This window comes from Cryptotermes secundus, unplaced genomic scaffold, assembly GCF_002891405.2.
Source record: "Cryptotermes secundus unplaced genomic scaffold, Csec_1.0 scaffold2113, whole genome shotgun sequence".
NCBI lineage: Eukaryota > Metazoa > Arthropoda > Insecta > Blattodea > Kalotermitidae > Cryptotermes > Cryptotermes secundus.
Genome location: NW_019722980.1, coordinates 462,647 through 475,651, shown reverse-complemented (window position 1 = coordinate 475,651; position 13,005 = coordinate 462,647). Strand labels below are relative to the sequence as shown.

Below are 13,005 nucleotides of genomic sequence, written 5' to 3'. Positions count from 1 at the left end.
GACAATTCAAGTTTAAATCATCAAATTACGACTTAGGGGAGTGTGACGCTGGACAACCCTAGCCCTTTTTCTTATGATTATAAATGATTGTGAACTTTATTTACAATTGATTCTCGGTAATTTCAAATCCAAAATCTTATATTTCGATATTACTGGAACTTTATCATGATCTATAATATCGTATTCCATTGTCTGGGACGTCCAATACGGTGATTATGTGGACATTTCTGGATTCTGGCAGGGCCAAGGAGTCCGAAGTTCTGGCACTTACGAGCAGTCATTAATTTAGCTCGTTATAGTTGCCTGTGAATGAGGACCACTCAAGGGCCATTATGCTTAGTTGTTTCGTTCAGACTTCCCTACGGGAGATGGGACGGCATGTTCGTATATGTTCGCACCGTGGAGAATTCGAAATATTTTCGAATTCCCATCGTGCGATGTGCAAGCCATTTCTACAGAATAGAATTTCACCATATTCTGAAGTGCACGGACGTGAACCTTGCACGATCCGAGACTTTCATAGTTTGCAGATCAATTAATAAATTGTAATTGTAAGCATTAACGTATAATAAATTAACCCGGACCTGGTGAGGTGGGAATATGAAACAGAAGTTCAACATCGGTACCATCCGTGGCCCAGAGATTATCAAGATTCTGATGACTGGACTTATAAAAGCCAGCTAAATATTAAAGTCCAAACACAGCCTTTATTTCACTCATGTCAGTCTTTTTAACACTGTCAATTTTGGAGTAATTTACTTGTTTTCTTTCTATTTCATTCGTATTCTTCAAAATTAGGCCTGTCATGTCATCAGGGGAAAAATATCTCCCAGCAATCTAAAATTGATTTTGCATTTTTTGCATTGCCCACAACACCAGGTGCTTGGCTAACTATGTTATGTGCTCGAGTTCTTATTTGAGATCCTAACTTGTTTTTACTCCACCTGGTTTACTTATCTTTTGCACAAATAAAAGGCTCCCTTTATGGATTTTTCCTCACAGTCTTGTTCTGTATCAGACTCATGATTACTGAGTAATTCTAAATCAGTTTCACTATCATCATCCCCGCTTAATGGCTCCTCGTCTGTCAAAGCGTCTTCTATAAGCTGACATAACCTCTATTCGTCCTGCTCGTAACTTATCTGGTAAAAATATATTATTCTCAAAATAATAACTCTAACTACATATTTACGAAAACGTTTTGCTTATAGTTGGTGTGTAAAAATGTAGAAGACAAAGCATAACGATACTATTTTAGTAGAATATACATAAAACAACCTACATTTCGGAAGGAAATATAGTCAAACTTTTGGTAAGGTGGGGTCTGGTGGAGCCCAGCACATTTTACGCGTCTGTACACTAAACTTTCCTGTCGTCTATGGCGTCGAGTAACGGGTTATGGGAGGGGAAGCTACACTGAGGCACGACTCACTGCCACGCGTTCTTAAAAAGTTACAGTCAAATTAAAATCTTTATGGTCTGTGAGAATCCACCTTACTAACGCCGGAATAAACAGCGTGGTTTGAGGAAAAACAAGTGAATCAGCATTAAGCTGGATCAACTCCCAGAATACCTCTTATCCCTGAGTCACATGCTTAACGAACCAGCTAGTTTCCCGTATCTATACCGACCTGTGAGGACAACTTGCAGTGATCATCATACACACTCCTAAGGTAGAAACAGGTGTAGCAGGGATAGCACCATTCCGACTGAGCTGATATTACAAGGGCTGCTTGCAAAGAGCGGTGTTAAAGTCGATGATTCCTGGCGTTCTGCTGTCATCACCGTCATCACAAGGTGGGGAACGTGGAGTGAAGGAACAATTTACTATTGCGATCATTTTCAGGTAGTAAAGAACACTGCAGATTCAATGAAGACGGAGGATGCGAGGGCAATTGAAGCTGCTCAGGAGCAGTTCTCGTGCGGCGAAATGGAAGCACAGCTGGCCGTCATAAAGGCAAAGTTCTGTTCCTTGACAGAAGGAATCCAATGTTTGCAGGAGAAAGGAGCAACGCTAGAAGCTTCGCTAGTACTGAGAAAAAATAGCCATTCATTTGGAGAAAGTGTCAGGGAACATTGGTACAATGATGTCAAGAAACATGAAAATGGCATAGATAAAATCTCAGATTATGAAACATTATGCATCATTTCTCGATTTCTGACAGGAGAGTCTTTGAGCACTTTCAGTATTGGAGAACTTATAGTTAGTAATTTGGTACACCTCAAATACGCTCCCATAATTTCTGCAATTATAGAAAAGCGTTTCTGAAGCAGTACAATGTGCTGTTGAACAATATCTGCTCACTCAACTTCCTCATGTAAGGCTTAAATATTTGAATATACACCCTATATGTATACTTCATAAGAGTTATAATCCGATGAAGATCGTATTAAATATTATATAATATATATTATATATTTTTTGAAATCCAATCATATCATGCTTAATTTTCAACATAAAGAAGAGGAAGAACTAACATGAGTAACAATGAGTTAACAGTGTAATTGAAGATAAGCACTTCAAATTAAAAAATAGTGGATTCTCCATGACATATTACATTTTGTCACATTTTTAAAAGTTAGGTCATTTTTCTAGATTTTCTCGGTCACTTTATAGGTTACTTTTAAAAATATTTTATGTCGTCAAAATCCAGGCCCTGATGATCTCATTGAAAATTATATTTGGACATGTAGACCCATTGCTAGGCAACGTCTCGGAAAATAAATTCCTGCTGGAGCCAACACGCGCAACAATAGGACATCCACTGCTATACAACGGATCAGTAGTCACGCTTCCGTAACAAATAGATACTGTGATTTCTGCGTGGTCCGTGCAAAATGGTAATAAAGAGGTGTCCAGCAGCATAGAGTGAAGTGAAAAATCGAGTGCCTGGACGCCAGCCTGCGGGGAGATGAGCTTTGGATTGAACTGAGTCGAGTCTGCGGAATTTGCGGCTGCAGTATAATGGCAAGAAAGGGATTAAGCTGTGAAAAGAAAATTTACTGTGGGATTTCAAATAACAGTGGGTCTGTGAAAAATCCGATACATGGATACATGGATTAACGGTGAAGTGTGATCTGTGTAGAACAGTGATAGCTCCTTAATGCCTGTAGTTCCGAGTACTGGATACAAGGTGCCAAAAAATCAAACCATCTGTAACGCCCTGTCTGCGTTACGTCAGAGACCCCCCCCTTTTTAATACCTTCCCCCTTCCACTATTCCACTTCCTGGTTCTGGACGGCTGAGGTCCAAAGCCAGTGATTCATTCTGCTGTGGGAGCTTGAACTGTTCACTCGATTCACTCTTTTCCTGGTCTGTACGATTTTTATTGGTTGATTGCCGGAGGCCTATTACCTCCAGGGACTTACATTGTACTCGCATTTAGCATTTAATATATATATTGTCATTTGATATATTTGTTATTGTGCCTTTGAGTTGGTACGTCCTACCCAAAAACCAAATTTCGGTCTTCAGGACCTTTCACGTTACCAAGTAGTAGCAGAACGTGGTTTCGATCGAAGGAACTCTGGGTTATGGGCCTGACATATAAGTCACTCACAACACCCCTACACATGAAAATATTTATTTCCAAGAATATTATAATAAGCAAATGTTGAACAAATAGAAGAATGATCACAAATTTAAAATCATATATAATTCCGGAAACATTATATTAAGAAAATGTTGATCATATGTAAGAATAACCACAAATTCAAAACTACACTGTAAAGAATTCAAATAATGAACAAAATAACTGAAGAATCATTCTATTTCATACAACGAAACTAAATTGCCACTCAGTACTCCTCCTCAGCGTCTTCCACTTCAAAACTATCCCTGCCAACTTCTTCGTAATCCTTCTCCAAGGCAGCAAGATCCTCACGAGCCTCTGAGAATTCACCTTCCTCCATGCCCTCACCAACATACCAGTGAACGAAGGCACGCTTAGCAAACATGAGATCAAACTTGTGGTCCAGGCTGGCCCAGGCATCGACAATAGCTGTAGAATTGGCCAACATACACACAGAACGCTGTACCCCCGCCAGGTCACCTCCTGGGACCACTGTCGGAGGTTGGTAGTTGATGCCAACCTTGAAGGCAGTTGGACACCAGTCTACGAACTGGATGTTGCGTTCGGTCTTAAGTCTGCGTATTGATATATTCACATCTCTCGGCACAACATCTCCTCGGTACATCAAGCAGCAGGCCATGTATTTTCCACGTCGTGGATCACACTTCAGCATCTGGTTGGCAGGGTCAAAGCACGCATTTGTAATGTCTGCCACAGTGAGCTCCTCGTGGTATGCCTTCTCAGGACAGACGACAGGTGCATAAGTGACCAGAGGGAAATGTATACGTGGGTACGGAACCAAGTTGGTCTGGAATCCAGTCAGGTCAAAATTCAGTTCACCTTGAAACCGAAGAGGAGCTGTGATCGAGGAAAGTATCTGACCAATGAGTCTGTTGAGGTTGGTGTAGGTAGGGCGGTCCATGTCCAAGTTCCGCCGGCAGATCTCATAAAGTGCTTCATTATCAAAGGTGACGGCGCAGTCAGAATGTTCCAGAGTGGCGTGGGTCATTAGGACTGAGTTGTAGGGCTCAACAACACCAGTGCCGACGTGTGGGGCAAATTCCAGTTTGCACTTCTTTCCATAGTCAGTAGTGAGCCTTTCCATTAGCAATGATGCGAAACCTGAGCCAGTGCCACCACCAAAGGAATGGAAGATCAGGAAGCTCTGAAGACCATTGCACCGGTCAGCCAGTTTGCGGATGCGGTCCAGTACCAAGTCCACAAGTTCTTTGCCAATCGTGTAGTGGCCTCGGGCATAGTTGTTTGAGGCATCTTCCTTTCCAGTAATTAACTGATCAGGATGGAACAGCTCCCGGTATGTGCCTGTGCGGACCTCATCTGTGAATACATCAGTCTACGATCAAATCTCAATACACACATGCAATCCTACAGTACACATCACATGTCTGGAACTCTTATTGCTGCTTAAATGCTCTAGGAAACTGCTGAAGGATGATTATTCCTGATTCTGCATGAGTACTCAACATGTACAAATAGATATAACAATTTAAAACTTGATTTGGTCCGAAATTTTGCTGCTGGTCTTTAAAACTTATCCCTCCATACACCTATAAACTCGATTCTTTCACTTGAAAATTAGTAAGTACAAGAAGAACTACGAGTTATCTTTCAGAAATCAACGTTTTATTCATTCTTAAAAACACGTCTAGCTTACACATCAGCAAACAACAGTATTCTATATTTACATGTGGAACTCTAAAGATGTCCATATATATGAGAAACATTTCACAGAATTTCAGGCAAATGCTACATAGGTAAAATTAAGTTGCCCATGTGCCTAATTAAATAAGCATAACATTATGAAGATACGATACACTGATAAAGTGGGTAGGACTTGGCCATCCAGCCAGTAGCCCACTGATACACCGACTCATCCATCCTGGCTCTAATTTGTACCTCAACAGAATAGAAATTTCTTTTGTTATACGAAACCAAAATCCAATTAGAATGGTGTTCAGATTCAGACAATTGATGTACCCTTAGAAAGTTCAGTATAACAGCATGTCTTGCGTTCAGTAACTTAAAATTACGTCACCCAATCAAAATAGCTTTCTTCGCAGGTGGGCTCTTAACATAATACACCTCATTAAGGCACTCAGACAGACACAGGTTCGTTCGAATCATACAGGGTTCCCTTATTTCCTTAACAAGTTGCTATGTTTTCACAACAGAGCCTCCTTGTTAAAAAGAAGGCAATTTGTCTCATCTGGCATTTGAAAATATGTCAGTTATTACTGTTGTTTTGCAAGCTGTCTACTTCACATCGTGCAATTGCTTCCGCATTTCACCGTTAGGCTGCAATGTCACTACTTACCACTTGATCAGTAGTTTAACTTAAATGGTGGAATGACTTCAGCTCTTATGTGTAGAATATGTAGAAAGTACTGATAGTGATATACATACCTACTACTGTAGGCTCCAAGTCCACCATTACTGCCCTTGGAACAAATTTTCCTGCACTTGTCTCACTAAAGAATGTGTTAAAGCTGTTATCACCGCCTCCATGAAGAGTCTTGTCAGATATAATTTGACCGTCAGGCTGAATACCATGTTCAAGGCAGTACAACTCCCAGCAAGCATTGCCAATCTGCACTCCAGCTTGCCCAATATGGACTGAGATACATTCACGCTGAAACAAGTATTTTATATGGCCTATGTTATTATTTTATGAAAATGTCAGTATCCAGACGGTACAGGAAATCCATATGAGTCATCTTGTTCTGCGCCTCTTTGACCGAACTGCAACATTTTTTATTATTTCTGCGGCTTCACATGACACAGTTCACAACCCACACAACTGGGAAGTCAATTCGCACTGTGGCAGCCTTGCAGTCTGATCTACTTCATCATAAATTGTGTAAGTCTCTTTTAGCTATTAATATTCTAGATTCTGAACCATTCTCTTCTTAAACGCATGTCACATACACGCTCACAAGAAGAAAACTTCAAGTAAAAATTGAACATTCAACCTTTCTGTGTACCTCAAGTTTTTTTTGGGGGGGGGATTTTTTGCCTTGCCCGCCAGGGAAATTCCATCTGCACTCAGTTACTTATACCGATAATTCTGACTTACTGCATATTTACCACCGTCGGTAATAGAAAATAAATCATTTTCCCCAGTACATAACTTTAACGGTATTTCTATGCCAATCCAATAAAAATAAAACTGTGGTAATTCAGTTCCAACTGTTACCAATAGAAAGAAATTTCCAAAAGTTTCGAATTATTAACTAAGTATCATTAATAATATTCGTCTTTTAAATTCGATTATGCAACTGGGCAGAACCCAGGAAGGAAAGACTTGTTATGTAGAAAATAAAACTTAAATATTTCGTTCATTATAATTCTGTAATTAAAAAGTGAAAAATTCGTTTAGTGGGGGCCGGAGTCCAACTGGTTCCACTCGGCACTGCGGCCACTGATTGGCCTATTGTAGCCTGCCCCGGGTGATTGTGATGATGGAAAATTTGGTGGAATGATGATTGGCAGGGAAAACCAAAGTACTCGGAGAAACCCCCTCCCCAGCGCCACCTTGTCCACCACAAATCCCACTTGACCTGATCCGGGATTGAACCCGGGCCACCGCGGTGGGAAGCCAGCGACTAACCGTTTGAGCTATGACACGACCAAAAACTGAAGAAAGTATTACTTACCATTCTGACAAGAAATTAAATATTCAGTAGAAACTAAGACCGAACACCCCGTTAACGAGAACCTGGATTGTCGCTGCTTGGAACACAGATGAGTAATGAGTAAAGTGTACTGGCGTTACAAGTATTACAGCGCTCTGCCCACATGGGAAACACCGCTGTTTCCGAAGTAACTGTATTTCTCTGTGCGTTGTTGTCGTGAAAACAATTTAACTGTGTGTTGCCTAGGGAGGGATTGCATAACACCGTTGTTAATTCCTTAACTTCACAGCAACGGCTCTAAACGTTATTTTTAATGATTTCTTTGCCTAGCAACGGATTTATACGCCAAGTAATCGAAGAAGTGACATTCCAGGCTCTCATTACTGGAGTGTTCAGACTTACTCCTTTATTGAATATTAATTGTTATGTAGAAAATAAAAATTAAATAACTAATTCATTTTAATTCTGTAATTAAAAGGAGAAAGGTGGATATTAATAAAGTTTGGGAAACTATTAGATAGAATATAAAAATTTCAGCCAATGAGAGTCTAGGTTTTATGAACTTACGAAGTATAAGCCATGGTTCGATGAAGGATGCTTAAAATTATTAGACCAAAGAAAAGAAGCCAAATTGCAATGGTTACAAGACCCAAGCGAGTTAAATGAGAATAATCTGAACAAGACGTGAAACCAGCAGACATTTCAGGAACAAAAAGAGGGAATATCTGAAAGACAAAATTGATGAGCTTGCAGTGAACAGTAATAACAAGAAAATTAGAGACCTGTATAGAGGAATAAATGACTTTAAGAGGGGTTACCAGCCTAGCAGGAACTCGTTAAGGATGAGAATGGTGCTCTGCTTGCAAATTCCCGCAACATTTTGAATAGGTGGAAGAACTACTTCTCTCAGTTATTGAATGTACATAGGGTCAGTGATGTTAGGCAGACAGAAATGCACACAGCTGAGCCGTTAATACCTGATCCTAGACTTTCTGAGATTGAAATTGCTACTGCAAAATTGAAAGGGTATAAATCGCCATGTAGTGATCAAATTCTGGCAGAACTTATTCAAGCAGGAGGCGAAATATTACATTCTAAGATTTACAATCTAATTACTTCTATTTGGCATAAGGAAAAGTTCCCTGATTAGTGGAAGGAGTCTATTATTTTACCAGTTCACAATAAGGGCGATAGAACTGACTGTAATAATTATCGGGGATATCACTGATATCAACTTCATACACAATTTTATCCAATATTCTTCTCTCAATGTTAAGTCCATACATAGCTGAAATTACTGGGGATCATCAGTGTGGGTTTCGACGTAACAGAACAACTACAGATAAGATCTTTTGCATTCGTCAGATATTGAAGAAAAAATAGGAGTACAATGAGACATTACATCAGCTATTTGTAGACTTCAAGAAAGCCTACGATTCAGTTAGGAGGGAAGTATTGTACAATATTCTAATAGAGTTTGGGATACCCATGGAACTAGTTAAGCTGATTAAAATGTGTTTAAACGAAACTTATAGTAAAGTCCGTATAGGTAAACATTTCTCCGATAAATTTACTATCCAGAATGGACTAAGACAAGGAGATGCTTTATGGCCAATCCTCTTCAACTTTGTTTAGAATATGCCATTGGGAAGGCCCAGGAAATCCAGGTGGGACCGAAATTAAATGGGACACATCAGCGGTTGGTCATGCTGATGACGTGAATCTACTGGGTGATAATATATATACCATAAAGAAAAACACACAAACTTTAAATGACGCAATTAAGGAGGTTTGTCTAGAAGTAAACAAAGAGAAAACAAAGTATATGTTGCTGTCTCGTCAACAAAATGCAGGGCAAAATCATGACATAATAGGAATATTTTGAATATTTTGAAAATGTGGCACAGTTAAGATATTTGGTAACGACGATGACATATGAAAACCTGATTGAGGAGAAAATTAAGCGGATATTGAACTGGGGCTATGCTTTCTACCATTCAGACCAGAATATTTTTTCTTCTCGTCTGCTGTCCAAAAACATAAATATTAGAATATACAAAACTATAATTTTGCCTGTGTTTTGAATGGGTGTAAAACTTGGTCTCTAACATTAAAGGAAGAACATAGACTGAGAGTGTTTGAGAACAGGGTGTTGAGGAGAATATTTGGACCGAAGAGAGATGAAGTGAGAGGAGGTTGAAGAAACTGCATAATGAGGAGCTTCGTAACTTCTATTCTTCTCCAAGTATAATTAGAATGATCAAGTCAAGGAGGATGAGGTGGGCAGGTCATGTAGCACGAATGGGGGCGACAAGGAATGCGTATAAGATATTGGTGGGAAAGCCATAAGGAAAGAGACCACAGGGAAGACCAAGGCGTAGGTGGGTGGACAATATTAGAATGGATCTTAGAGAGATAGGATGGGATTATATGATTGGATTGATCTGGCTCAGGATAGGGACCAGTGGAGGGCTCTTGTGAAGATGGTAATGAACCTTAGGGTTCCATAAAATGCTGGGAAATTCTTGAGTAATTGTAGATTTGGCTTCTCCTCAGGAAGGGCTCAACTCCATAAGTAAGTAAGTATGTGTGTAAGGGGTGGGTCATAAAAACCTGCCCCCGCATTGCGAATTTCAAAGATCTATTGTGCTTAAGTAAGTAATTAAAAGGAAACTAATACTTACCATACTGGCAAAAAATGTAATATTCAATAGAACACGCCGTTTATAGGTGCCTGGAATGTCTCTTCTACGAACACAGATGACGAATAAAACTGGGTGTTTTGCAACTTTTTCTAGGCAACAAGTAGATGTACATTAACTTATACAGTTCTATGCCCACATTGGAAACACCGCCGTTTCCAAAGTAACTGTATTTCTCCGTGCGTTGTTGTCGCGGAAACAATTTAACTGTTTGTTGCCTAGTTGTGGATAACATCGTTGCTTATTCGTTTATTGCATAGCAGTGGCTGTAAACGTTGCTTGCTTACCTAGCAAACGGATTTATACGCCAAGTAAACATTATTCATTACTCATCTGTGTTCGAAGTAGGGACAATCCAGGCTCTCGTTAACGGGGTGTTCGGACTTATTTTCTATTGAGCAATTTATTTCTTGTCAGAATGGTAAGTACTACTTTTTTCACTTTTTAATTACAGAATTATAATGATCGAAGTATTTAAGTTTTATTTTCTACATAACAAGTCTGCCCTTCCTGAGTTCTGCCCAGTTGCAAAATCAAAATTAAAAGACGAATAATATTTAAGATACTTATTTAGTAATTCGAAGCTTTTGGCAATTGATTCCTATTGGTAACATTTGGAAATGGATTTCCACAGTTTTATTTTTATTGGAATGGCATAGAAATACCGTTAAATTTATATACTGGGGAAAATTATTTCTTTGCTATTAGCGACTGTGGTTAAAATTCATTAAGTCAGAATCATCGGTATAAGGAACTTAATGCAGGTTGAATTTCCCTGGATGGCAAGGCAAAAAATTCCCCCCCCAAAAAAAACTTGAGGTACACGGCGAGGTTGAATGTTCAATTTTTACTTGAAGTTTTCTTCTTGTGAGCGTGTATGTGACATGCGTTTAAGAAGAGAATGGTTCGGAATCTAGAATATTAATAGCTAAAAAGAGATTTACACAATTTATGATGAAGAAGATCAGACTGCAAGGCTGCCAGAGTGTGAATTGACTTCCCAGTTGCGTGGGTTGTGAACTGTGTCATGTGGAGCTGCAGAAATAATAAAAAATGTAGCAGTTCGGTCAAAGAGGCGCAGAACAAGACCACTCATATGCCATTCCTGTACTGTCTGGATACTGACATTTTCATAAAATAATAACATGGTATTTTGATGGGGCATATAAAATACTGTTACGCGTAGGAGGGAACGCGTGACGAAATGACGGGTTCTAGTTCGGGTGATTGGATTTCTTGACAGCTTGGTTACACACACTCTCTTGATCGCACTCTAACAGAGCGCTATCACTGACTTACATACACCTCATAATCCACTGCTGCACGCACCGTCGCACATATAAATTTTTCTAAATCGCAGTTGACATCCTCACAGGCGACCTTCTGTATCCTTGATCTGCTTTGGTTGCTTCCTCCACTCTCAAATGCTCGTAACTCATACTCGTACTGATACTCAATACTGGCTCGACAAGTCAAAGTCATATTGCGACTGACGGTCTGTCATCAGTCAGTAAGTCTTGGTGTCGAGCCCCATGTGGGGCTCATGATCAGATATTAATTATTACCGTTTTACGGTTACGGTCTTGTTTCGGTGGGGCGCCTTCTCTGACGAGAGAACGGGTCTGTCTTTTGTATATGCTGCTGGCCCTTGCCAGCGCAGTGTTTCTCGGCTCCGGGTCCCTTGGGACTCACTTCCCTATTTTACTGTCTCAGATTTGAGACTTCCATTTTCGTCGTCTCCTAGGACTCGCAGGGTCACGGTGGAGGTATTCGATCCCGTCTCTACACGGGGTTGGCTCAACACTGACGAATACTCTCGTTATGTAGCTTCCTCACGGACCTCACAGTAATCAGCCTATTGCCCAGCAACTGACTCCATAGACAATACACTGCTACTCCTCGACAGATATCAGGTATTGTTGTCAGGAGTGTTTACCCACGCATTGCCTAGCTATAGACACCCTACTGTTGCAAGACATCACAGCCTAGTGGGGAGGGGTGTTTACCGAGCGTCGCGCAGCAACGGGATGAGTGGGGGTATGTAACGTCACTCGCAATTCCTGTTGCGCCACCAAAGCTTTCACAGAGTTGTCGCCTCGCAACGCGCCGATACAATCCGCAAGTCTCACGTGCGGGCGTGACCCGAGGCCTCTGTGGCTCAACAGTTCCTGCATAGAGCAAATACGCCACAGTACTCTTGTTTCAGCGTGAATGTATCTCAGTCCATATTGGGCAAGCTGGAGTGCAGATTGGCAATGCTTGCTGGGAGTTGTACTGCCTTGAACATGGTATTCAGCCTGACGGTCAAATTATATCTGACAAGACTCTTCATGGAGGCGGTGATAACAGCTTTAACACATTCTTTAGTGAGACAAGTGCAGGAAAATTTGTTCCAAGGGCAGTAATGGTGGACTTGGAGCCTACAGTAGTAGGTATGTATATCAATATCAATATCAATATTTTCTACATATTCTACACATAAGAGCTGAAGTCATTCCACCATTTAAGTTAAACTACTGATTAAGTGATAAGTAGTGACATTGCAGCCTAACGGTGAAATGCGGAAGCAATTGCACGATGTAAAGTAGACAGCTTGCAAAACAAAGGTATTTTAGACAGAACCGCTACAACATGACAACATCAACACAGGAAACAGCCCGTACACATATCATCATAATAGAATATAATATACATCATTCCAAATAAACAACCTGTTGGGTGACATAGAGAATGACGAGAATAAGGTCCAACAGAAGATAGTAAGGTCAGGACCACACGACCTAACTTATGTGAGAAGATCCCCATACGTAGTTTCCCCACACTATAGTCGCCTATATCACGAGAAACTCACGTCAACACATTCCGGACACAAATTTTCAATAGATTTATCGGAAAGATTTAATTTCCATTTTAGTAAATTTGAAATTTTTATGTTTTAATCTTTAGTCTCTCATTCCTTAAAATTTATTATCTGTAACTGAAAGACTCAGTAAATACTTTTAAAAACACTCTAGTGCACAATAAGGATCCTCATTGAAGAATTAGATGCAAATTGTTAGATGCAATTAAAAAATTAGG

The 13,005-nt window shown here is 40.1% G+C and overlaps 1 protein-coding gene across 2 annotated transcripts; it reads right to left on the bottom strand.

Annotated features, from left to right (window-relative positions):
• Positions 1–3,625: 3,625 nt before the first annotated feature.
• On the bottom strand, positions 3,626–9,973 carry LOC111861580 (tubulin alpha chain). Of its 2 annotated transcripts, none has more exons than XM_023846251.2 (3): positions 9,910–9,973; positions 5,997–6,222; positions 3,626–4,910 (listed from the first exon to the last, which is right to left on the bottom strand). In XM_023846251.2, the coding sequence occupies exons 1-3, from the start codon at positions 9,910–9,912 to the stop codon at positions 3,799–3,801; spliced, it is 1,341 nt and encodes a 446-aa protein (XP_023702019.1). In that variant the 5' UTR covers positions 9,913–9,973; the 3' UTR covers positions 3,626–3,798. The 2 variants fall into 2 exon arrangements, with proteins under 2 accessions (XP_023702019.1, XP_023702020.1); XM_023846252.2 differs by lacking the exon at positions 9,910–9,973 and adding an exon at positions 7,247–7,319.
• Positions 9,974–13,005: the final 3,032 nt, after the last annotated feature.